Below are 27,517 nucleotides of genomic sequence, written 5' to 3' on the forward strand. Positions count from 1 at the left end.
TCTGGTCCGCTCAGCTTCTCGATAAACAGCTTATCTTCCATTGTGAATCCCACAATACTGTCTATGCCACACAAATTCCGTGTAAAATAGCATTTTTAGCGACACTCTGAGCCCATAACCTATTGAAGTTGCATGTCTTTATTCACGTGTGCTTGAAACTGAAAGTAAACTGTCAAAGCCATAATACAAACAGACACTAGAGGGCAGTATTACACTTCTCTGGACCAATGTCAAATTACTAGCCTAATGTACATTACAACAGGTAATGCCTTACAACTCTTTAATTTGACATTAATTGTGATTAATAAACATAATTGAAAATGTATAGTGAATTGTCAAACACCTAAAATGTCAAAAGCAGAAATGAGCCAGCTGATCTTAGTTATATTGACCTTGACTTACCTTTAAATCCAATGTTACCCCCCGCTGCTGAGGTAAATTCAATGCTCAGCTAATTTGATATCCTTATTCAAACCACGAATAAAGATCACTAGAAAAGTGTTGGTTGCGCTTCCCCATGTCACATGATTTGCACTTAACACTTATTTAGTCTATTCCATAGTGTGTTGTGCATATAAACCAAAAATGTCTGTTGACGTTTCCTCTTTATTATCGGTCATGAGGATGTTGTATAACATTTGGCAGCAATGTGGACATTTTCTCACAATGGGCACATATCTTTTCATCTAAATCCTCTTCTTGGCTTCATTCTTTAATCTGATACCAGCTCTCATTGATGCAACAATATTTGCATTCAACACTTATTGTAGGCTATAGAAACCAAAAATGTGGAAGTTTTCTCAGAATGGACACTTATGGTGAATTGTCTTTTATAATTGTTCATCTTTTAACACATTAAAAGCCTTTACCTTTTCTTCCATCTTCACATTTGTGTCTGGATGCACAGCAGGCTAAAGGTTATATCACGGCAAGAAGTGAAAAATGATTTTTGTGTCACAGTTGTCGCATCATTGACACAATTACACAGCAAAGGAAGTGTGTTTGCCTTGCTGTCTATGTTTGGGGCTAAATGTCACAGACAAAGACAGGATGCAGTCAGTGCTGCGAGATGAGGATCCTCAGTTGTTTCGCACTGTTGCTCTTTCTTTCTGCCAGTGCAGGTAAGATAAATCACTTTTCAACACACTTTTGAAAAACGTTTTGTTGAAATGTAAGTATGTGTGCAACATTGTTCACAGCTGGTAGTTATACTTTTATGTAGAAAAAGTTTTAGATTCTGCTTTCAGATCTAGATGTTTTTGGTATACAGACATTTTTTCTCCTTTTTGACAGACAACAATGGAGTGTGGCGAGAGTCTGGCGAGAATGTCACATTGAGGTGTTACATTGCAGGATGTACCGAAATTAACAGCAATACCGAGTATGATGGGATGTATTTGTATCTGAAACAAAATCACAAGGAGCGGAAAGAGGTGCTCTACTATCACCCTTATCCAAAAAGAACTGACAAAATCACCCCAAGAGACAGATACTTGGGCAGGATTCAGACAACTGGATCTCTAAATGATCACACCGTCACCATCAGCCGGCTGACCACGGATGACTCAGGTTTCTACAGCTGTGTCTACACAAAGTTTAACCATAACGAATCCAAATGCATTGTCCATACACTTTTTATAAAAGGTGGGTGTCTGATTTTTTTTTACCTCAAATTTAAACTCAGTTTGTATTGTACCTTATACTTTTGTACATGTTTATAGTATTATTAGTTCTGCATTTACTTGCACATGGGTCACTTGCAACATTCTCCTGCAGTATTTTATTTCTATCTCTGTTGTACTTGCACTATAATTACGTTGCATTGTTGGAGGAGATCCAACAACACTACACTGTAGTTAAAAAGGTATGGTCAGTTCATAAAATAAGACATATATAAAGATTCTCGACAGTAAATTATAAAGGTTAAAAAAGGCTAACAGTCTGGGACAGCCCATCCAAAGATAAGCTTTATTTTGTATAAAATCACACTCCCATTATATCATTTGTTGTGCTAGTTCTGATAATGCTGTTCAAAAGTTACTCTCCCATGTGCATTGTGTTTCCTTTATGTAAAATATAAACACATTTGACAAATGTTTTCATGTTGTGCTAAAATATAAGATGTGTATATACAAAATACTTGTGTAATGTGTTTCAGCTTCATTGTTTCTTAATGCTCTTAAAGTATTTTATTTTTGCAAAGCACTTTGAATTGATTTGTGTTGAAAGGTGCTATATAAATAAACTTGATTTGCCTAAAAATGCCATCACAAGATGTAATGCTTTAACCCAGCTTGCTGTCATCATTTAACATAGGAGTGGCTCCATGTTCCACAACAACAGTAATGCTTGTGGCGTCTCCAAACAAGAAAGGTCCTCTAGTGTTAATCATTGGCGCAGCCTGCACCATCTGCACGACAGTCACCATAATCTTCACCCTGCTGATCGTCTGGGTGAGTACAGGTCTCTCTAACCACCACTATGGGTGTGGCATGGATTAAAATCCTTGAAATGCTTTGCCATTTTCAGCTGTTGTTACTGAGTGTGGAGGCATTACTACTCTATGATCGATTGATTAATTCCTATTTTCATTACATTGTCAAAAAATGCCATACCCTCATGGTTTTAAAACACACCAAAAATACAATATCAATGGTCATATGTTTAATAACATTTGACTTAATTACAGGCTTTTGTTGATTGGTTTTCAAACATGTATCCTGCCTGCTCTCTTAAACGTTGTAGACATAATCTGTTACAGAAAACGTTATTATCCTAAAGCAAACCCACATTGTTTCACAGTCATTAAACCAAGAGATGTCAACATTAATGGAGGTTGTTACTTAAAGTACATGTCTTATTTCTCGTAGACACAAAAGTAAAAAAGAAAATGTATCTGATTGGAAAGTAAATAACAGATCATCACTCAGCCAAACCCCTACGCTGTAAACAAGATCTTTCTCTGTGGTAACTGCAGCTTGTGCTGGCTACAAAGATAACCACTCAATCTACAGGAAGTGGGGGCAGCGCGTATGTTTTCATTCTGTTCGGATTTCTTTTCTTATTTTCTAAAGATAAATATCAGTCCTTTGTGTAACAGTAGTTTCCTTACAAAAGAAAACCTTACTGACATTTCATTTTGTAAAACTTGAAACCCTCAACCATATAGGATACAATATTTAAATTAAGAAAAGTGCACGCCAATATACTCTTAAGATCCTTACAGATAATTCTTAAAGTAACTTAATTTCAATTAAACAAATGTCATGTCCTGAAATCCAAACTGTAATTAAGGAGTCCTTGATTCCTTTGTCGTTTTTTTGTACTGACTAGACACTACACTACACTGCCTATCCAATCCTTGTACTTTATTGACCTCGCTGGCATACTGAACGTGTGAAGAAATATTGTTTACATTACATTTACAATAAATAAAGAATACAAAGTTAAATTAAGCTACTGTGATAAGTTGGCTCCACCAAACTGATAATCAGTCAGTCTTGGATCCTCCATTCACAAGGATCCAAGATTGCGGACATTTGCCCATTTACCTGACTTAAATTGGTCTACATTGGTCCACTCTAAAAAGATCTGTAATGTAATGACATTAGTGATATTTCCCTACCAACAGGCGTGCAGCAGGAGAAGAAGAACAAGTGTCTTGCAGGTCTCAAATGAATATGTGTATGAAACGATGACAACAACAGGCCGCCGCCCTGCACAGGAGCAGTCCTCTGGAAGGCTGCATGAATACAATTAGCCTTGCTTTGCATCAAATATTATTGCATTTGTGGCCATCTTTCACTTGAGCATTGGTTTACTTTCTGTACTACCGTTAAAATTATGAAAAAAAATGTTTAAAAAATGCTTAACTGCTAAACACTGGGTTATTAAATCTCTAGAAAGTGTTTAATAAGTGTGAAAGTATCTCTGAAAGCAATTAGTATTGTTTATTATTTTTTTGACTTTAAAATCTGTTTGTAGAGGCCCTTTTTTGACAACACTTAACTACAATAAGTTAAAAAACAAATCATATTTTACTGGCCTCATTTAAAACAAATATGCAATTATTTAAATTAACCTACATTAACATTGATATGAAATATAGAACAAACACGGTCTTACTGAAATTATTTTGCCTGGCTTTTTAAGAGTTTTGCTCTAAACTAATTACGAATACATGTAGGCAACAAACAAAACTGAGGGCTGAAACTATTTGATGAACAGGTGATATAGATGCAAAGGAAGTTTGCTAAAGATAAGTATGAATGATCTTAAAACATGTTATATGATTGGTTATTCTGTGGCTACCCAGCACATTCTGTTTACGAAAAGGAAAAAGATCTGGGCCAGAGATCTTCGCGTGGTAAAGCTGAAAAAGTACATGTGATAACAAATGACCTACTTACCAAAGTGATTGTGAGAGGGGTGGTACTAGTGGGTCACATTTACTGATAGCGTACCATACAGTATGTGTGTTGGTTATGATGACTGAAAGTATGTTTTTTTCTTGTATGAATCAAATGTACACAAAATGAAACCTGCTCTTCGTTATTCAACATTTGTTCTGTAAAATAAAACGTCATGCTGTTTTTTATAATGATGTTGATAAACTATGTCAGTTGTTGCCTTGACATCAACCTGTGCATCTGAAAACAAATGTAAAATATGCAATAAAAGCACTGAACTGAAGAACTAAACTTTAATGTGTGTTCCTCCTGTTGTTGAAAGTAATGTTGCCATACGTTTACTCTTCAATAATTGAATAGAATACATGTTGATCCTTTTTGTGTTGAAATGGTGAGCACATGTTGTAGTTCACATGAACTTCAGGCCTACGATGTTGTTTTCACACCTCTAACCATTTATCAGACTCACTGACCAAAGAGAGGGAGGTGCTGGTGTTTAGAGGAAAAAGATGTGCATGCCTCTTTATTTGAAATTGTTTTATTTTTTCTTCATCTCTAGCTTTGTAGACATAATCCGTTACAGAAAATGTTACCACCCTAAAGCAAACCCACATTTGTTCAGTCATCAAACCAAGAGATATCAACATTAATGGAGGTTGTTCAGTGACTATCAAGCGCTAAAGTAGTCACAGAGAGGGGAACACAGGGCTCTGCCTGACACGCTGAATCCAAGGAGGAAACTTGAAGCCGTACTGCAGTTGAAGATGTTTTTATTTCCCTTGCAATAAAACATACATGCTAACATACATTTTATTGTTGAGTGACTTGCTGTACTGGACTATATGGTGGAAAGAGTTTAGCGGTTTAGCGGTCAACAGAAATGTCAGCACCCTGCCTCCTCTCTCAAACAAAACAGATTCCCCGGTAGATGCAGGTGGTATTCATTAGGCAATCACTCAGCCCCAGTGACACACACCCACAGCCACACACACATACATAGCTCCGCCCACACACACACACCTATTACCCCAAGTGACAAGTGAGAAAACACATCCCTGCCTCTACATTCCGGCCCCTAATTATTATAACATAATAATTACCAAACAATAATAGCAGCATGGGATAATTCAATGCAAAATACATGCAAACAAGATGAACAATTCAGTATCCCCTTTTTTTTCCCTTTTTTTTTTTACAAATATGACAATAGTACATTTTCCATGTCCTTGAATAGGCGGGTTCTCCGTGTGTCTTCAAGTGTCTCTAGGCCAGAGGTTCCAGAACTTACGGAGCCTAGATAGAAGTCTCATGTCATGTTCAAAGTCAAGTCATGTCAAAACAAGTCACGTCAACAAGTACTCCATCAGGTGTCCTCGGCTTCCTGAAGCAGACAAATCTTTGTGACAGGCCTGTCCAGGCAGTTCGTCCTGGTCTTGATCTTGACTTGTCGAACGAGTCCTCTCTTATCTTGAACAGTTTTGACAACTCTCCCCATGATCCAAGAGTTGTGGGGTGCACAGTCTTCCACAATGAGCACAATGTCTCCAGGAATGAAATTGCGCTTGATTTTGGTCCATTTTTGGCGCTCTTGAAGCTGTGGTAGGTATTCCTTTATCCATCTTTTCCAAAACAGATTGGACATGTACTGTATTTGTTTCCATCTACGTATAGCATACAAGTCCTCCTTTTGGAAAACGCCGGGGGGAAAAGATGGCTGACCTTTGAGGAGGAGAAGATGGTTGGGAGTCAGAGACTCTAGATCATTAGGTTCTGTGGATGCTGTTGTTATTGGTCTGCTATTGAGAATAGCTTCGATTTCGCACAGCACAGTGTGCAGACCATCATCATCCAGAGTTTGTACTCTTAAAGTAGAGTTGAGGACTTTCCTGGTTGAACGAATTAATCTCTCCCAGGCTCCCCCATGATGGGAACCACTTGGAGGATTAAACTTCCACTTTATTCCTTTCTGTAGGAGTTCATCATGGATCTGAGACTGATTCCACTGTTCCAAAGATCGCTTCAACTCTCGATCAGCACTGACAAAGTTGGTTCCGTTGTCTGAATTGAATAGAATACATGTTGATCCTTTTTGTGTTGAAATGGTGAGCACATGTTGTAGTTCACATGAACTTCAGGCCTACGATGTTGTTTTCACACCTCTAACCATTTATCAGACTCACTGACCAAAGAGAGGGAGGTGCTGGTGTTTAGAGGAAAAAGATGTGCATGCCTCTTTATTTGAAATTGTTTTATTTTTTCTTCATCTCTAGCTTTGTAGACATAATCCGTTACAGAAAATGTTACCGCCCTAAAGCAAACCCACATTTGTTCAGTCATCAAACCAATAGATATCAACATTAATGGAGGTTGTTCAGTGACTATCAAGCGCTAAAGTAGTCACAGAGAGGGGAACACAGGGCTCTGCCTGACACGCTGAATCCAAGGAGGAAACTTGAAGCCGTACTGCAGTTGAAGATGTTTTTATTTCCCTTGCAATAAAACATACATGCTAACATACATTTTATTGTTGAGTGACTTGCTGTACTGGACTATATGGTGGAAAGAGTTTAGCGGTTTAGCGGTCAACAGAAATGTCAGCACCCTGCCTCCTCTCTCCCCGTCTCAAACAAAACAGATTCCCCGGTAGATGCAGGTGGTATTCATTAGGGAATCACTCAGCCCCAGTGACACACACCCACAGCCACACACACATACATAGCTCCGCCCACACACACACACCTATTACCCCAAGTGACAAGTGAGAAAACACTTGTTCTTTGACTTGGCCTCTTCTTGCTATAAAGCGACGTAGGGCGTTGATGAAGGAATCTGTCTCCAATGATGCAGCTACTTGGATATGCACAGCTCTTAGAGCTAAGCAGGTGAATATCACTCCATATCTTTTCACTCTAGATCTTCCACGTTTCACTTCAAATGGACCAAAACAATCAACTCCAACTGAGGTGAATGGTGGTTCATCTGGAGAAATCCTGTTGAGCGGCAAATCCGCCATCTGTTGGCTGGCTGGCATTGCCAGAACCCGTCGGCAAACAACACATTTGGCCAAGATCTTTCGTATAGCCACACTGGCAATTGGACTCACACACACAGTGTAATGGAATGGAAGAATTGAATTGCGATTAAAGATGGCGGTGCGTAATGGCAGGCTGGCAGGTCATGCCGGAGCGTACGCAAACAATATTGCCAAATTTACCTTCCTACAAAAAAATGGAATGTCTTCAAAAAACACACATAAAAAGCATAGACTGGCCGACATACTTGAAAGACTATTTGTTTTAAACTATGTGTTTGCAATACTGCTACTGTCCGTGCGAAGTTGCCATTCATGCCAACAACAACCTGGCTCTGAACGCGACGTTCGTCAACCCATGGAGCCAATATGTAACCTATGCCAAAATTCTAAACAATGGCCGTGCTACCCAACCACCAACCTGGACAAATACCCGAGGAGCTGAGAACTTAAAACAACCGGACAGAAAGATCATCTACCTGATGGCAATCCTCCTGCTAGCTGGTGATATCCAACTAAACCCAGGGCCTCATCCGGCCTCCGCTGGCGATCTACTGCCCTCACCGGGTGCCTTGGATCTTCACCCTGGTCTAACGATGCCTCCGTCGGCGTATGGAAGTGCCCACGGGGGATACCTGTTGCGGCGGGGGAGTGGCGGCGGCGAATGGAGTGGCCTGGTTGCTTCGTCCTGGCTGGGGAATGGCGCTCTTGATGCGGCACTTTCCTCTGATGCCGACGTGGGGTATACTATCCCTGCTTTGGATACTACAACGACCGCAGCTGTCGAGGATCTCCATCGGGCGCAGTATGGAGAACGCTCCTGTCCACAAACACCTGGTAGCGGTGAGTTACCAACTTTGACTGCTCCACCCTCACAAGAGAATAGGCCAAATCAACCTGTGAACCCCGTCAAACAGACCCCTCTCAATCGGCAACACTGGGGACTAAACCCGGCGATTCGTAAACATCGAAGAACGAACTTTTTTCAAACTCTCAATCACGCAAAACTGATCTGGGATCCACAATCCAAACCTAAAGGATTACTCGGCGGACATTTAAATATACGAAGCATTGTCTCTAAAAGTAACCAGCTAGAACACTTACTTTCTCACTCTAACTTGGACTTTCTTGGTCTTTCTGAAACATGGCTTAAACACTCCCCCGAGGCTGCTTATGATATTTCTGGGTATAACGTGTTCAGGAGGGATAGAAACAAAGGCAAGGGTGGGGGATTGCTAGTATACAGTGGTATGCAAAAGTTTGGGCACCCCTTAGGAAAACCACTGCATCAGTTTGTCACTTGCTGAGCTTTTGAAGCAGCAACTTCATTTTAACATATGTTATACCTTATGGTAACAGAAACATCTCAGTAGTGAAATAACTTTTATTGGTCAAACAGAAACATGTTTATGTGCATTCAAACAAAAATAGGCATGTGCATAAATTTGGGCACCCCTAAGAAATAATTCCATTAATATTTAGTATTGCCTCCTTTTGCTGCAATAACGGCCTGTAGACGCCTCCTGTAGCCACAGACAAGTCCCTTAAGCCTGGCAGGTGGTATTTTGGCCCATTCTTCCACACAAAACGTCTCCAGTTCAGTCAGGTTTCTTGGCCTCCGTGCATGGACAGCCTTCTTCAAATAAATCCATACATTTTCAATGATGTTAAGGTCTGGGGACTGGGATGGCCATTCCAGAACATTGTACCTGTGCTTCTGCATGAATTCCTTGGTGGATTTTGATCGGTGCTTAGGATCATTGTCCTGCTGAAAAATCCAACCCCGGCGTAGCTTCAACTTTGTGACTGACTCTAGAACATTCTTGTCAAGAATCTCCTGGTACTGTAAGGAATTCATGTGGCCCTCAACTTTAACAAGTTTTCCAGTACCTGTGCTAGCCACACAGCCCCATAACATGATAGATCCTCCACCAAATTTTACAGTGGGCAACAAGTTCTTTTCATTGAATGCAGTGTGTTTTTTTCGCCATGCATACCTGTTCATGTTATGACCAAATAACTCAATCTTGGTCTCATCTGACCACAGTATTTTGTTCCAAAATGCTTCTGGCTTGTCCAGATGTGCTTTTGCATACCTCATGCGACTCTTCTTGTGATTAACACTCAGGAAAGGCTTTTTGCACATCACCCTTCCAATGAGCTCTTCCTGGTGCAAAGTACGCTGGATTGTGGAACGGTGAACAACTACACCATCAGCAGCCAGATGTTGTTGTAGTTCTCTGGAGGTGGTCTGTGGCTTCTCTGTGACCATTTTCACCATCCTTCGCCTGTGCCTTTCCCCTATTTTTGTCGGCCTACCACATCTTTCCTTCACACGGACTGTTCCTGTGGCCTTCCATTTCACAACTACGTTTCTGACTGTGGAGACAGACAGTTTAAACCTGTCAGATAATTTTTTGTACCCTTCTCCTAATTTATAATGTTGGATTATCTTAGCTTTCAGGTCAGTGGAGAGTTGTTTTGAGGTCCCCATCTTGCCACTCCCTAAGAAAGAACCTAGGCCAGGCACAGCCAGCTATTACCTATGTTAAATAGCCTTTTTCATGATTGGTTCCACCTGTCTTTGTAATTGAAGGTCTAATGAGCTAATCAAAGCAATTTTGTGCAGCAACCTGTCAGCTATAAATCCGTACAGGTGTTGAAATGAATGCTATTTATAAGGGTGCCCAAACTTTTGCACATCCCATTTTTTGCATTTTATTTTATTATAATAAAACTATGTAATGCTACCCTAAGAGTTTTGGTCTGGAAAACACTAAAACGTCTACATCTTTGTAGGAAAACAAATGTTGTTGCTGTGATCTTCTATTATAAAGGAAAAGCAAATTGTCATGAAATCTCAGAGGGGTGCCCAAACTTTTGCATACCACTGTATGTTAAAAACACAATTACATGTAACCTCATTGAATGGTCACAGGAAATAGATATGGAGTGTATTGGGTTGAACATGTCACTATCTCCTCAGATGTCTTTCATTGTCATTTGTCTATATCGACCACCATCATCCAATAGCATATTCTATGAGCATCTTCATAATATTCTTAAGCAATGTGATGTTAAAAAGGAGTTAATACTAATGGGTGACTTTAATATAAACTGGAACAAAAAAACTGAGCGTAAAAACTTAAAAGATATAACTAATAAATTCAATCTCTCCCAACTGATACAAGGTCCGACAAGAATAACCAACTCCTCTCAGACACAAATCGATCAGATATTTACAAACAGACCGGAGAGAGTAACTACATCGCATAACATGTTGACTGGTCTGTCTGATCATAATATCACATTGCTGGTAAGGAAACTAACCAGAAAACGACTTGGAAATTCTACCACAAGAAATCCATTTTATGAGAAAATTCCTAAAAACGAAATAGTGAACTTGGAGAATGCTATAAATCAAATTGACTGGTCTGATCTTCTAACCAACAGAGACACTGAAGTTAGCTGCAGTACTTTTTTCTCTACCATTAACGAAATAAGAGCAAACTTCACAAGGAAGGTGAAACAGAAACATGGACAAAAGACCACCCTACCATGGCTAAATGACACTCTCTGGCAACAAATGAAAGATAGAGATTCTGCTTTAAAGAGGGCTCTAAAATCAGGGCATAGTAGTGACCGGCTTACCTTCACAACTCTCCGATATAAAGTATTAAGGAATCTAAGAAAGGCTAAGGCAGATTTTTTTATTAGAATCATTAATGAAGCACAGGGAAATGGGAAACTTATTTGGGAAAATCTTAATAAACTAATTGGTAGGAATAAAGAACAAAGAACAACTTTACCTGAACTTAAAATCAATGGAATATTGACCCAAGATAATGATATGATTGCAATTACTTTTAACGATTTCTTTATAAAATCAGTCAGGGAGTTGGCTCAAGGTATCCTAACTGAAACTGTGCCATCTATCCCCATTGATGATACTAAACCTATTTTTAAAATAAAGGAAATATCTGAATCAGAGGTTATCAAAATTATAACCTCCTTGAGGAACTCAAAAGCAAGGGATTCATATGGTTGGGATACCACATTTTTAAAATCACACAGGGATACACTTGCTTGCCCCATTGCTCATCTGATCAACCTGTCAATTAGGCAAAGCACTTTTCCAAGTTCATGGAAAACAGCAGTGGTATCTCCAATCTATAAGTCTGGTGATAAAACCATGGTGTCAAATTATAGACCCATTAGTATACTATCAGTAATCTCCAAGGTATCAGAAAAATGGGTGGCAGAACAGTTGAAAAATCATCTAAACTTGGGCCACAGTCCTTTACACCCAATGCAATTTGGATTTCGTACAAACCACTCTACAGATACAGCTAACTGTTTCCTCGTTGAGAGATCCTCAAGTGCACCACAGGCTGATGTCTATATTAAAGGAGAAAAGCTCATGGTTGTGTCTGATTTTAAATACCTTGGCATCATCCTAGATTCTAACTTAACTTTTAAAAAGCATGTTAAAAAGGTGGCTAATACCATGAGATATAATCTGGCTAATTTTAGACATATAAGGCCATACTTAACAACAGAGGCAGCTAAACTTTTTATACATGCCATGATCTTTTCTCACATATCATACTGCTACACAAGCTGGTCCCAAGCAAACATGACAACTCTTAAACCAATAGAAACCCTCTATAAGCAAACTTTAAAAACACTAGATCAAAAACCTATCAGTTACCACCACTGTCATATCATTACAAAATATAATTTATTTAGCTTTGACAGTTTTTTACATTACCTAGATGCCTGTCTTATTTTTAAAATATTACATGGGCTTGCACCTCCTCCACTGGATGAATTTGTTCAACAGAAGAGCAGCAGTGGCAGGGCAACTAGGGCAGCCACCAGGGGAGACTGTGTTGTACAGTACAGACATAGTAAATTTAGCCAAACAGTCTTCTCAGTTCGGGCCTCAAATTATTGGAACTGCCTTCCACACAAAATCAGAGACAGCACCAGCTATCAGTTATTTAAAACAACACTTAAGAGATGGATTAAAAACAATCAAAACTGCACTCATTAATAGCTGTCTTAATTCATTCTAGGCCATTTGTATTTATTCTGTCTTTAATCTTTTGTAATGTGTAAGTTGATGATGTGTTGACCTGCCGGGGGACTACGGACGAAAATTAGCTATGGCTAACTCTGGCACATTTACGTTTTTAGTGTATGTTTACATTGAGAATGTTAATTAATGTGCACTGTCCCTTTTCAAATAAACAAATAAATAAAAATGAAACGCTGCGAGGATCTCTGAGACCCTATTGGCCACAAATGTTTTGTATCTGGAGGTTTCATTTTTGACGTACTTTAGCACTACGGTGCTGTCAGTCCAAAAGACGGAGTCAAGCAATGTCATCTGCAGCTCCTTTCTCCACAACCTGTCCATACGTGCTGCCACTACTGCTGCTGTGAACTCCAGTCTGGGAATGGTAATTGGTTTTAAGGGAGCCATCCTGGCTTTTCCCATGACAAGGATGCTGCACAGCTTTCCATCACTGTTGCGCAACAGTAGGTAAGTAGCTGTCCCATAACCAACCTCACTTGCGTCTGCGAAATGATGTAGCTGGGCAGAAGCTACAGTGCCAAAGTCCACAGGCTTAAAACATCTGCTGATCTTAAAATCCTCAAGTAGGTGGAGTTCCTGTATCCAATTTGTCCACTCCAGCGCCATGGGCAGGGGTACGACCTCATCCCACCCAAGGCCTTTCCTACACAGCTCTTGCAAAATTAGCTTGGATTTTAGCACCACTGGCACAAGCACTCCAAGCGGGTCATAAATGGAACTGACCACAGACAAGATCCCTCTACGGGTCAAAGGTCAATCTTGGATTGAAATCTTGAACCTGAATGCATCTGATTGTACACACCATTGTACACCCAGGACTCTCTCAACAGGGAGGGTGCCATGGTCCAGATCCATCACCTTTACATCCACTGCCCTCTCCTCTTCAGGAATTGCAGCCAACACATTTCTACTATTACTTATCCACTTTAGCTGAAAGCCACCTCTGGCACAAATGGCTCGAAGGTTGTGATAAAGAACAATGGCCTCAGACTCAGAGGGTACTGAGACAAGACAGTCATCTACGTAGAAGCTGTGCATAATGGCATCCACCACCTGCTGATTGAAGGAGTTGCTGTTATCCTCCGCACACCTTCGCAGAGCAAAGTTCGCACAGCTCGGTGATGAAGTTGCCCCAAAGAGATGCACACACATCCTGTACTCCTCCATGGGTTGAGAGATATCCCCACTGGGCCACCAGAGAAACCTTAGCAGATTACAGTCTTCAGCTGGTACACGCACCTGGTGATACATAGCTTCAATATCTGCCATCAAAACAATGGGTTCTTTTCCTGAATCTGGCTATGACTCCGATTAATGAGCTGGTGAGATTGGGTCCTTGCAGCAGCTGTGTGTTCAGTGACATCCCATGGAATGAAGCAGCACAATCAAACACCACTCTGATCCTTTTCTTCTGTGGATGGTATACACCATGGTGTGGAATGTACCAAGTTTTGCCATGGCTGCATGCCAACTCTTCAGCAGGCACCTTTTCAGCATAACTGCAGGAAATGATGTTGTGCATAAAGGTGGTGTAATCTGCATGAAATACGGCATCTTTCTGGAACCTTCTTTTCAGACTCAAGGCGCGTTGCTCTGCTAGCTTGCAGTTGTCAGGCATGCACACATTTCCTTTCTTTAGAGGTAAACCAATGGTGTAGTGACTATCCACCAGCTTAACAGTGCTTTTTACCATTTTCATAAACTGGCAATCCTCTCTTGATGGACCCAGTTGCTCTTCAGAGCTGCATTCAGGGAAGTCTAGTTGAAATTGCTGCTTCCACAGTTCATCCAATTTTACCACAGAGGTGTGGTTAGCAGTGACCTTGGGTTGCTCCAAGTCTGCTTCACTAAACATTGGCCCATTAACAGTCCATCCCAACGATGTCATCAAAAGCTCAATGTCTGCATCAATTTCAGTTAGGTGTACGCCTCGCAAATATGGCCATCTGACTAGATCCTGCTCACGTGGTATGTTGCTCCTGCACACAGGCATCTTCTTCTGTGTAAAGACATCTGGCAAGTCACAGTAGAGGTCACTTTCCAGACCAGCTACCTCCAGATCCGAAACAATGCAACCTCCCATTAACTTTTCCTGGCCCATAGTACGCAAGAGAATTTTAGTTCCTCTTCCTGACACATTCAGCTTATTCATCAGATTTGATGTACAAAAGGAACCAGAACTGCCTTGATCCAAGAAGGCATACGTTTCCACAATTTTGTGACCTTTTTTAGACTTGACCTTAACTGGCACGAGGGAGAGCTTGCAGTCATGGTCACCGGCCCCAGTGAGACCACTACTTTGCACCGCCACCAGAGAGCTGCCCACTGCTGTGTTTGTATCTGCTACACCTCCTTGATCTTTATTCTGGTCCTTGTTCTTTGAGTGAATATGAAGCATGCTACGGTGACTAGCTCCACATGTTTTACATGACAGTCGCCTCCTGCAGTCCTTACTTATGTGCCCTATGCACAGACAGCCAAAGCAGACTCCATGCTCTTTCAGAAAAGTGAACTTTTCTTTATGCGCCCTCTTCCCCAATAGAGCACACGACTCCAATGCATGATCACCCTTACAGTATAAGCAGGTCCTTTTATCCAGTGGGACTCCTTCCTTCTTCACATGGGTCTTTCCATCAACTGAAGCTATAGGAGTGGCAAAACTACTTCCTTGGTTTCGTGTGCGACGCTGATAATTATCTTTGCTGCCATCTTTAATTTGCATTGTCTTTGGAGTATCCTGTATATTGCCAAATACAGGGTCTGCTGCAATTCTGACTTGGCGCTCAATGAAACTCACAATGTCAGGGAAAGTAGCTTTTCGATGGCGGATCTCTTGAATATCGCAAGCTACTGACCTCCATCTGTCTCTCAGCTTGTACGGCAACTTTTTGATCACCGTCAACATGTTTGCAGGCATATTAAGCTCAGCCATGTACTGAATGCCATCCATTGCGTTACAACATCATCTTAAGAAGAGACCATAAGCTTGGAAAGACTTGGCATCCTCTGCTTTAACCACAGGCCATTGGAGTGCTTTGTCCAAATAAGCTGAAGCAATCTTTTGCTCATTCCCAAAATGCTCTTCCAACAAAGCCTTTGCCTTTTGGTATCCTCTGTCTGCAGGCATGTGTTGGCAGCTTCGAACAAGCTCTCTTGGTTCTCCTCTTGTGTACTGTGCCAGGAAGTGCAGACAGTCTCCAGTATCACTTGTCCTCTCTTCTACATTGTGCTCAAAGGCTCTTATAAAGGCTAGATAGTGAAGAGGATCTCCATCAAACACCTGGATCTCTCTTTTTGGCAAATGAGAGATCTTATGTTGTTGCGCAAGCAGAGCAGAAATATCATTTTGTCTTGCCATTATGGATAGCAAGTTATGACTGTCATCGATGACTGGCACCTGAGCATGTGGACTAACTGCAACCTGAGCAGCTGAAACATCCCTCCTCACATTAGGAGCCAACAGGAACCCAGGCAGCCTCTGCTGGACTATTTGAGATCCAACATCAACGGTAAGTTTCCTTTCATTTACCTTTGTCAGATGAGACTTGGATGGGATTCGACTGTCATATACCTTTTGGCCACCAGGCACAAATGAATCAACATCAGCATTAAAAGCAGCATAAGCCCCTTTGGCCATGTAGGATTCCATACTGTGGCAGCCGGGTGTGGTTAGAGCGCCGGCTGCTGGGGTGAGGGGAGTGGCTCGGCCGGAGACCAGACAGCTGATCAGAATCAGGTAATCAGTCAGTTAATATAAAGCATGTTGGTAACCTGGTTTTGGTCTGTCTTGCAGTAGGCTGGGTCCTGGGAAGCCAACACACCCCATCCTGGCCTTGCCCGTCCTGGAAGTGCCACGGAGCTCTCTTTTGTTTGCACGTTTCTGACGAAATAAACGCTATTGTTTTTGCCCAACCCCGAACCCTTCCGTCTCTTGCCTTCTACCTGAGCGATCCTGCTCACAGTGGCGCCTGAACAGGGACCTGAAACCTGGACCCTCAGATGACAGAAGGAGAAAGCCCGCTGGGCCAGGCCCTCCAGTGTCTCGCCCTCATGCAGGAGAGCACCACTGCCCTGCAACGTCAGCAGAGCGAGGCTCTCCTCGAAATCGCCTCCAGCCAGCGGGAGGACCGTGCTCTCCTGCGGGAGCAGCATATGCAGCAGGTGGGGGCAGTGCTCGAGTCCCTGAGGCAGGCGGGGCTCACGGCCAACCCGAAGAAGTGTGCGGTTGGGCGGAGGGAGGTACGGTATCTGGGGTACCACTTGGGCGGCGGGCAGGTGCGGCCACAGATAGAGAAAACTGCCGCCATTTCTGCCTGTCCGGTGCCCAAGACGAAAAAATAGGTCAGGAGGTTCGTGGGGCTGGCCGGTTACTACAGGCGGTTCATCCCCGCCTTTTCGGAGCTGACCAGCTCTCTGACCGACCTGACCCGAAAGGGTGCTTCAGATCCGGTCCAGTGGACGGAGCAATGTCAGCTGGCGTTTGAGAGGGTTAAGAAAGCCCTCTGTGGAAAGCCGCTTCTGTTCACCCCTAACTTCTCTCTACCTTTTGTTTTGCAGACCGACGCCTCGAACAGTGGGGTGGGGGCCCGAGTCAGCTTTCGGCCGGCGGGCTCCCGGCCTGAGTCGGGCGGTGGGGGTATGTGGCAGCCGGGTGTGGTTAGAGCGCCGGCTGCTGGGGTGAGGGGAGTGGCTCGGCCGGAGACCAGACAGCTGATCGGAATCAGGTCATCAGTCAGTTAATATAAAGCATGTTGGTAACCTGGTTCTGGTCTGTCTTGCAGTAGGCTGGGTCCTGGGAAGCCGACACACCCCGTCCTGGCCTTGCCCGTCCTGGAAGTGCCGCGGAGCTCTCTTTTGTTTGCACGTTTCTGACGAAATAAACGCTATTGTTTTTGCCCAACCCCGAACCCTTCCGTCTCTTGCCTTCTACCTGAGCGATCCTGCTCACACATACCATCAGATTTTTTACATCTGCTGCCTTTCACACTGCTTCCTGAGACTCTTAGGACCTCCATCCTAGCCTGAGCAGCTGCTATCTCCAATTCAAGCTCAAATAGTTCTTTCTTTTTCTTTATTTCCTCCTCTTGTTGGTCCAGTTCTTGTTTTTGTTTGAGTAATTTCTGATGAGTGAGAAAAGCAGCCATTTCAGCCTCTGCTTTGACCCGAGAAGAGGAAATGGAGGAGCTTGAAGTTCTTGAATTCCCAGCTTTTGATCCATATTTTCTGCTTCCAACATTTGAGATACCGTCGTTTGGCTGAACATCATCCTGGACTACTCCGAACAAGACGTTCTCCTCAATATGATATGTGTTTTGAGGCAAGTCATGCTGTTCCATGTCATGAATTTTTCCAGTCACATCCTCCTGTCCCATGTCTGGGGACATTTTGCTATCAAGATGTGGCTCATGCAGTGGCAAGCTTGGAAGATTTTCACATTTATTGTTAGTTGGTAATCTCTCCACATTGTCATTTGTTGCATGTCTTGAGACTGGACTCTTAGTTCCAGAGAGCCATCATTTCACACCCTCAATAAATCCTTTGTTGTATTTATTGATGCTTGCAAACCACACCTTGTGTTTATCCTTTTCCATCTCAGGTATTATTTCCATCAGAGATCCATGCAGGGAAATTGCCTCACCATGCAATTGTGTCAACATGTCCATTTTAGTTTGCGCCTGTGAAACATTATCATCATTCTCCATGAGCTCCTTTAAAGCAATGATGACACTTTTCATTCTGGTCACTCTTGCTTTGCGTCCCTTTTGAAGCATCTCCATTTTACACACCAAAGCCTTTTCAGTGGGAATGATTTTCCTTTTGACAATTTCATTGTTATCATTTCATTTGCATTTGAACCAGACTTTGATCCATTCACATGTGAACCAGCCTTTGACCCACTCATATTGATGTCCAGCAAAGTATACACCACAAAAATTCAGAGAGCAAATGTCATAATCCATATCCACATCTGCATCATCGATCCAGATTCATATTGGCACAAATCTGACTCCATACATGAACAATCCAATGTTGTCTCCAAGTTCACAGTTCACACTCTTTATTCAAGCTTGAGCATCAGCAGTAAATCCAACTTCACTCCTTTAATGCGCACAAAACAAGCGATCCACTTTACCACAAGCAATATGGCAAGAACGACATCAAACAACAGCCACAGCATCCATGTGCATCCAATATGCAGTAGTTATCAGCATCAACTGTGTCCAGGCAAGCATAAACTTCACAGTATGAACAAACTGAGGTCCACATACCATGGGTTGCACTGTGCTCCGTCACTTCATCCAAATTTACTCACGGTCAACATCCAAAGTAGCTGAGCGGTCCACTGTTTACATGCAATCCAACGAAGGATCAGAAGTGTCGCTGTTTCTGTTGACAATGTTCAGTGACTATCAAGCGCTAAAGTAGTCACAGAGAGGGGAACACAGGGCTCTGCCTGACACGCTGAATCCAAGGAGGAAACTTGAAGCCGTACTGCAGTTGAAGATGTTTTTATTTCCCTTGCAATAAAACATACATGCTAACATACATTTTATTTTTGAGTGACTTGCTGTACTGGACTATATGGTGGAAAGAGTTTAGCGGTTTAGCGGTCAACAGAAATGTCAGCATCCTGCCTCCTCTCTCAAACAAAACAGATTCCCCGGTAGATGCAGGTGGTATTCATTAGGCAATCACTCAGCCCCAGTGACACACACCCACAGCCACACACACATACATAGCTCCGCCCACACACACACACACCTATTACCCCAAGTGACAAGTGAGAAAACACATCCCTGCCTCTACAGAGGTTGTTACTTAAAGTACATGTCTTATTTCTCGTAGACACAAAAGTAAAAAAGAAAATGTATCTGATTGGAAAGTAAATAACAGATCATCACTCAGCCAAACCCCTATGCTGTAAACAAGATCTTCCTCTGTGGTAACTGCAGCTTGTGCTGACTACAAAGATAACCACTCAATCTACAGGAAGTGGGGGCAGCATCTTTAAACTTACCGTATGTTTTCATTCTGTTCGGATTTCTTTTTCTTATTTTCTAAAGATAAATATCAGTCCTTTTTGTAACAGTAGTTTCCTTACAAAAGAAAACCTTACTGATCTTTCATTTTGTAAAACTTGAAACCCTCAACCATATAGGAAACAATATTTAAATTAAGAAAAGTGCACGCCAATATACTCTTAAGATCCTTACAGATAATTCTTAAAGTAACTTAATTTCAATTAAACAAATGTCATGTCCTGAAATCCAAACTGTAATTAAGGAGTCCTTGATTCCTTTGTCCTATTTTTGTACTGACTATCCAATCCTTGTACTTTATTGACCTCGCTGGCATACTGAACGTGTGAAGAAATATTGTTTACATTACATTTACAATAAATAAAGAATACAAAGTTAAATTAAGCTACTGTGATAAGTTGGCTCCACCAAACTCACTGACCAAAGAGAGGGAGGTGTTAGTGTTTAGAGGAAAAAGATGTGCATGCCTCTTTATTTGAAATTGTTTTATTTTTTCTTCATCTCTAGCTTTGTAGACATAATCCTTTACAGAAAATGTTACCACCCTAAAGCAAACCCACATTTGTTCAGTCATCAAACCAATAGATATCAACATTAATGGAGGTTGTTACTTGAAGTACATTTCTTATTTCTCGTAGACACAAAAGTATAAAAAAAAAAAAGTGACTCTTTTTGGAAAGTAAATGATAGATCATCACACAGCCAAACCACTCTGCTGTAAACAAGATCTTTCTTTGCGATAACTGCAGCCTTGTGCTTGTTTTGCACACCACCGGCTTTTTGGATGGTTTTGTTTTCTATCTCTGCAAGCTGACGTTTGCTTTTTCAGTATTTGATTGCATATCATGATTAAAATACACTTTGATTGCACAGTAAGATAACAACAAATGCAAACGTGTACTCAGTTAATTGATGCTGTGGGCTTGAGGTCACTGCTCTTTTATTATGACTTGTTTGACCAAGTACACATTGTTTATTTAAATCCTTTACTGGGTCTGCTTTTGAGCCATTTCACCTGCAACTATAACAAGGCTAAAACGACACTGCACTGCTTAAGGAAGGTTTGTGCAAAACATATCAACATATCAACACGGGCGGTTTGTGTATTAGGGCGATTTGGGCGACGCACTGCCAACGAGAAAAAGACGGAATTTTGTTTCGAACACAGCAGCAGTCGTAATCAGTGTTCTAGACATTAGATATGTCAAAAACCTCATTGTCCAATCAGACTAAAGTCGTGTTTCACATTGTCCCGCCCCTTTAGGTGCGATTGCAGTCAGGTTGAAAATCGCCCCAGGGTTCTTTCATAGACTCTCACGTAAAATGCATTTTTTTCAAATATCAGAGCTTTCAATGCAATCTCTATGGGTCCCCGGAGGGCTTGCACTTATGCGCTTTCGTCATACGTAACTTAGAAAAAAAGCGGGCAGCTTCTTCGATCAAGTCACTACTCTCGAGATGGCTAGCGTTCAGTGCAATTCCCTTGTGTCTTGAAGTTCCTTTTAGTCAGCGTGCAAATCCAGATAAATTGGCATTGAAACCAGGTCCTCCAAGACCAAATTTAACCATTCAACAATGTTCTACAAAGTGGGGGAAGACCTACACCCAAGGATTTTCTACAAGTTGGTATGAGCGCAAAACCTGGCTAGCAGGCTGTGAAGTAGCCAACGCAGTCTTCCCCTGTCTACTGTTTCACCCTGAAGGTGGCGCAGCAGACAGCAATGCTTGGACGTCGACTGGTGTAACAGATACGCACCATCTATCTGGAAAAATACAGAAACATGAGCTGTCGAAGATCCACATGGATAGCTGCTTGAGATTGTAGTCTTTTGGGAGGGTGAACATTGCCACTCAACTGGATGGGGGATACAGGAGCTGTTCGTCGACTCGCCACAAAGATGAGGTAAGCAAGAACCGTCACATCCTCAACCGGCTTGTCCAGTGTGTGAAATTGTGTGGGGTGTTTGAGCTAGCTTTGCGAGGCAAAGATGAAACTGAGGGCTCCACCAACCCTGGCATTTTTCTCGGACTGGTCGACTTCGTGGCACAGTTAGATTAAGTTTTTGATGAGCATCTAAAACAGCGGTTCCCAAACTTTTTTTGCGGTGCACCCCCAACTGGGTTGACGCCAGTGGCGGCTGGTGGAGTTTTCTCCAGGGGGGGCTATAACTCCAAAATGTATTAAAAAAAAAAAAAGCATGCTTACATGTACTAAGGTATCAAACGAGTGTATTTACATAAATGAAAACAACATTATAGATAGATACAGTGGTATGCAAAAGTTTGGGCACCCCTTAGGAAAACCACTGCATCAGTTTGTCACTTGCTGAGCTTTTGAAGCAGCAACTTCATTTTAACATATGTTATACCTTATGGTAACAGAAACATCTCAGTAGTGAAATAACTTTTATTGGTCAAACAGAAACATGTTTATGTGCATTCAAACAAAAATAGGCATGTGCATAAATTTGGGCACCCCTAAGAAATAATTCCATTAATATTTAGTATTGCCTCCTTTTGCTGCAATAACGGCCTGTAGACGCCTCCTGTAGCCACAGACAAGTCCCTTAAGCCTGGCAGGTGGTATTTTGGCCCATTCTTCCACACAAAACGTCTCCAGTTCAGTCAGGTTTCTTGGCCTCCGTGCATGGACAGCCTTCTTCAAATAAATCCATACATTTTCAATGATGTTAAGGTCTGGGGACTGGGATGGCCATTCCAGAACATTGTACCTGTGCTTCTGCATGAATTCCTTGGTGGATTTTGATCGGTGCTTAGGATCATTGTCCTGCTGAAAAATCCAACCCCGGCGTAGCTTCAACTTTGTGACTGACTCTAGAACATTCTTGTCAAGAATCTCCTGGTACTGTAAGGAATTCATGTGGCCCTCAACTTTAACAAGTTTTCCAGTACCTGTGCTAGCCACACAGCCCCATAACATGATAGATCCTCCACCAAATTTTACAGTGGGCAACAAGTTCTTTTCATTGAATGCAGTGTGTTTTTTTCGCCATGCATACCTGTTCATGTTATGACCAAATAACTCAATCTTGGTCTCATCTGACCACAGTATTTTGTTCCAAAATGCTTCTGGCTTGTCCAGATGTGCTTTTGCATACCTCATGCGACTCTTCTTGTGATTAACACTCAGGAAAGGCTTTTTGCACATCACCCTTCCAATGAGCTCTTCCTGGTGCAAAGTACGCTGGATTGTGGAACGGTGAACAACTACACCATCAGCAGCCAGATGTTGTTGTAGTTCTCTGGAGGTGGTCTGTGGCTTCTCTGTGACCATTTTCACCATCCTTCGCCTGTGCCTTTCCCCTATTTTTGTCGGCCTACCACATCTTTCCTTCACACGGACTGTTCCTGTGGCCTTCCATTTCACAACTACGTTTCTGACTGTGGAGACAGACAGTTTAAACCTGTCAGATAATTTTTTGTACCCTTCTCCTAATTTATAATGTTGGATTATCTTAGCTTTCAGGTCAGTGGAGAGTTGTTTTGAGGTCCCCATCTTGCCACTCCCTAAGAAAGAACCTAGGCCAGGCACAGCCAGCTATTACCTATGTTAGATAGCCTTTTTCATGATTGGTTCCACCTGTCTTTGTAATTGAAGGTCTAATGAGCTAATCAAAGCAATTTTGTGCAGCAACCTGTCAGCTATAAATCCGTACAGGTGTTGAAATGAATGCTATTTATAAGGGTGCCCAAACTTTTGCACATCCCATTTTTTGCATTTTATTTTATTATAATAAAACTATGTAATGCTACCCTAAGAGTTTTGGTCTGGAAAACACTAAAACGTCTACATCTTTGTAGGAAAACAAATGTTGTTGCTGTGATCTTCTATTATAAAGGAAAAGCAAATTGTCATGAAATCTCAGAGGGGTGCCCAAACTTTTGCATACCACTGTAGATAGAAGTGCAAAGAGAAACAAGTGCGATATATAGAGTATGTACAGTATATGCAATTAAGAGTGATTATGTAAAGATAAGGGCAGTATAAAGAGGTGGGAATAATTGGCATAGTATAAACAGATGTAGTATGAACAAATATACAGATGTGCTATATTACTATACAGATGGCCAATATACATATATTATAAATATCTATCTATCTATCTCTCTATCTATCTCTAGATATATCTTTATATCTATATATTTAAATAATATATATCATATATAACATGGACAATACACATACTTTATGACAGAAGGCTGTGACGTCAGCCCCGCCGCCAAATCCAGCTGCATTCAGCTCGGGGCGCAGGAGAGGTGCGCCCCAACATCGTCCTATCTCTTGTATTGAAGAGGAGCTACTGCGCATGTACAACCTTTAACGAGAGTCTATGGGCAAAGATTCCTGCGCCCCAGGGCGGAAATACGTCACCAATCAGACAATGTCAACGAACGAAACAACTTTACTCATCATTAACTATGAAATATTTATCTTGCACATCTAAAAAAATATATACATATATTTCGAAATATTTTTATTTTATTATTTCATTTTTATTTCATTTTTTTTATGTCTTATTCAAGGAAATGTGGTGAGAGGTGGGTGGTGGGGCGGCGCCCTAGCGCCCTCTATTGGCCAGCCGCCACTGGTTGACGCACCCCCCAAACAAACGCAAAAACCCCCAAAACGCAACAAAGCTTTGTTTTATCGCCATATAAATAACTTTGTCAGGAGACGTTCCACTTGACAGTTTCCCTGATTTCACCCAGTTAATCATATTTGAAAGAATGAATTAAACGAGTTTTCAGGAGCCGCCACTGCATACCAATAAACGTAAATGACACTATATTCTGGCTCTTTGGTCCTCTCTTCAGCCACATTCTTACTTCTTTCAACAAATTACCAAGGCCTGTTGCCATTTTCCATCCATCCACTAGAAGGCCTATGACTTCCCTCCTTCCCTAATCACCTGACGGCCACACCAATCTGTAACCACTTCCCTCATCTGCTCTGCCTGGCATTAAGGCCCACCCCTCACCTGCATCACCCAATCACACAGCTGCCTCAAATTCCCTCCAATTAGCTCCAACTCAACATGTACCGCCCCAGCCTTAGCCCCAGCCTTAGCTCCTCTGTTTGTCAGACTCGGCATAGCTGTTCCACTGTTTACGGACTATCTACCTGCAAGACCTATTGCTATTTGGACTCTGCCTGTAAGCTATTTACCACAGACTGGTGAATTCATGCTGCTGCGCCTCCAATTATCTGCATTGAGGCTTAATCATTGTTGACCTGAATAACCAACCTTGGCAGTTACTAAATAAAACGTGTTACATTTAGAAGTGCCGCTTGCAGATCCCTGCTAATATGCACGATGGCTCACTGACGAGGCCTGACTGGGCATTTGTATGTAGCCATCATGTTCCACATGTGGTTTCCCCTGTTTAACATGTGAATTGGTTTGAATGTTAACCTATTCCTGTCGTACAACTCACATGTTTTCAGCGTTATTGCTTTGGAGTATTCATTGAAGTATTGCCAGTCTCACGTTTAACCAGAAGAGGGCAGTATTGGACATCGTTTTACAGCAACACCCAAACACGTGTTACTACATGTCTGATAGTCATTGCATCAAAACACAAAGTGCATGTTTTCAATTAGCACCAGGGTTTGGTCTGCTTTGATTAACTGTGCTGTTGCAATGTGTAATAGGCTGCATCTGTTAACTGTAGAGAGCATTATCATGCCTTATCTCTTTAGTATTTGTAATATGTCAAATATAAGCAGAGTATTTATACAGGGATGTGAGGGGAGTGATTATATAGATTCAAAAGAGTACTGTCCGTGCAGCTTAGTCAGGAATGTGAAGATATTTCTGCCATTATTCGATCACACTCGCTCATCAATTAATTACTTTATTCCCAACAAACTCATGACATACATTAGTTTAGTAAACAATTGTTATCCATAAGTTCGGAACAATGAAGGCAGCGTAATTGAAAGTTTTGCCCCTCTTGAGCCCGTGCAGATGTTCAAGACTTTACTAAGTAGTTATTATTTTTAGGCATTATTTTGAACACATCTTAACCCCGTGTAACCCCCAACTGGGATCCGAGCGTAAAAGCGCGTCAGTAGAACTCCCCCATTCCGCCACCCCCATGCGCTCTTGCTGTAACATGGTCGTGCAGTCTCAAGACTTTTAACTAAAGTGCACATCATCGGGCTCACTGCATCACACGGCATTTCTGCATCTGCACTGCCTGCAGTCATCACGCACTGCGAGCGAGCCGCACATAAAAACACTTGCAGAGAAACGGAGACAAGTCGACTAGTGCTTTTTTGTCAACGGAGTCGCGCCAGACGGACAGTCCCAGGTTTCCTTTGAGGACCGCAGCACTGATTTCACTGACAACTGAGAGAAGTGGACCAGCAGCAAACCAGGAGCATGAAGAAGACTGCCAATCCAGGTACAGATGTTTCGAAAACGCATAGTAATAATAAACGTAATATGGTGATATTATGTTACTTATTTTGACATAGTTTAATCCGATATCATCTAAACTCTGGAGAAAAATCATTAGGCCTACTGATCTGAGTTAAGCATACAATTCGACCTACTGAAGGACCAAACTGTAGTATTGTTTTTAAATGCTTTTTAATTTTTTTGCATGTGAAAATAGTACGGCATACAATAGTTATGAGTAGGTAGGACATGGAACTGTTTGAGGTTTTGCTATTAAATATATTGTAAACAGCACGTCTGAATGTTTAGATTTTATTCAGTTTATCTTATTGTCTTTTTTAAAATTACTTTCCAACTTGCCAAATCCTGTCACTTAGTCTTCACCCCCTCTGTTGTTTTTGGCCAGTTTGTTTTTCGGCTGAGTGTGCAGCACCCTGGGGAGAACCTCGAGGTCCCCTGGCTATTAGAGTCTGATGTGCATCATCATCTGTCGTTCTCAGCCTGACCTTCTGTATGGATGCCCTGGCTGCTTCAGGCTGCGCTCTTGTCATGGATTCATAGTGCTGCTCGTGTGTGTTTGGCTTTAACAAACATTTTGAACGTTTGCTTGGTTTTGTCATTGTTCTTGCTTTTGCTTGCTGTGCCTTCTCATGTGCTTCAGCAGTACATGCATGACACAATATATAGTGGGTGCTTGCGTGTTATACAACTCATCTCTGGTTTTGCTCAAGCCCCATCTGTGTATTTCCCCTTCCAACATTTGGGAACACATGATGGGCTCTGGGGAGAAAAATAAGGTGTTCTAGATTAAAAAAGCACAAATGTGGCACAAGCTGATGCTGCAGAGGTGTTGAAAACAGGACACATATTCACCACAGAGTTGAAAGAATTGCATGTTCAATAATAGACAATGTAAAATTACAACAGTGTTTAAGTCATTCGAGTTGACAACCTATTACATCAGATGACATTTTCTTTAAAAATGGGATTAACAGTGGGGTTTTTTTTTTAAATTCCTGGTGGGGGGCCTTGCAAGGCCTACGTGACATGTCCTTTACCAGGTCAACTGAGACTTGAGGGTTTTTGCTTTTAGTTTGCAAGTAAATTACGTTTTACAGACGTAATGTTTCAAGTCATGATTTTGTACCTTCTTACTCTGTCTGTGCTATTACATTACACATGGTCCACATTAGATACTTTTTATCAAAAACCCAGTCATAATAAATAACCATGTGCAAAGCATCAATCACAAACACGGCAGCAGTCTGGAGCGGTGAGGAATCAGTACTTGACCTTTCAGGGAATAGTAATATGGGAAAGGTCATACTCAGAGGTGAGGAGCTGGACTATTTAAAGCTCTTATCACTAACTGTCAGTTTCTATCTCTGGAGATCCTCACCACTGCACCTGCACTGACACAGCACTGCGAGACAAACACACTTAAACTATTTGCTGTTGTCTTTATCCAGTGGCAGATTGGTAGCTTAGTAAGTGGCCAGACTGCTTAGGAG

At 41.8% G+C, this 27,517-nt stretch overlaps 1 protein-coding gene across 1 annotated transcript; it reads left to right on the top strand.

Moving 5' to 3' along the window:
• Positions 1-990: 990 nt before the first annotated feature.
• Positions 991-4,706, top strand: LOC134864222 (uncharacterized). Its single transcript, XM_063883035.1, has 4 exons — positions 991-1,121; positions 1,294-1,644; positions 2,317-2,453; positions 3,632-4,706. The coding sequence occupies exons 1-4, from the start codon at positions 1,031-1,033 to the stop codon at positions 3,758-3,760; spliced, it is 708 nt and encodes a 235-aa protein (XP_063739105.1). The 5' UTR covers positions 991-1,030; the 3' UTR covers positions 3,761-4,706.
• Positions 4,707-27,517: the final 22,811 nt, after the last annotated feature.

The sequence above is a fragment of the Eleginops maclovinus genome, chromosome 5 (genome assembly GCF_036324505.1).
Source record: "Eleginops maclovinus isolate JMC-PN-2008 ecotype Puerto Natales chromosome 5, JC_Emac_rtc_rv5, whole genome shotgun sequence".
NCBI lineage: Eukaryota > Metazoa > Chordata > Actinopteri > Perciformes > Eleginopidae > Eleginops > Eleginops maclovinus.

Coding starts and splice junctions, on each gene's coding strand:
- LOC134864222 (XM_063883035.1), top strand. CDS start 1,031: ATGTCACAGACAAAGACAGGATGCAGTCAGTGCTGCGAGATGAGGATC. Junction 1,122..1,293: donor CTTTCTTTCTGCCAGTGCAG/GTAAGATAAATC, acceptor CCTTTTTGACAG/ACAACAATGGAGTGTGGCGA. Junction 1,645..2,316: donor CCATACACTTTTTATAAAAG/GTGGGTGTCTGA, acceptor CATTTAACATAG/GAGTGGCTCCATGTTCCACA.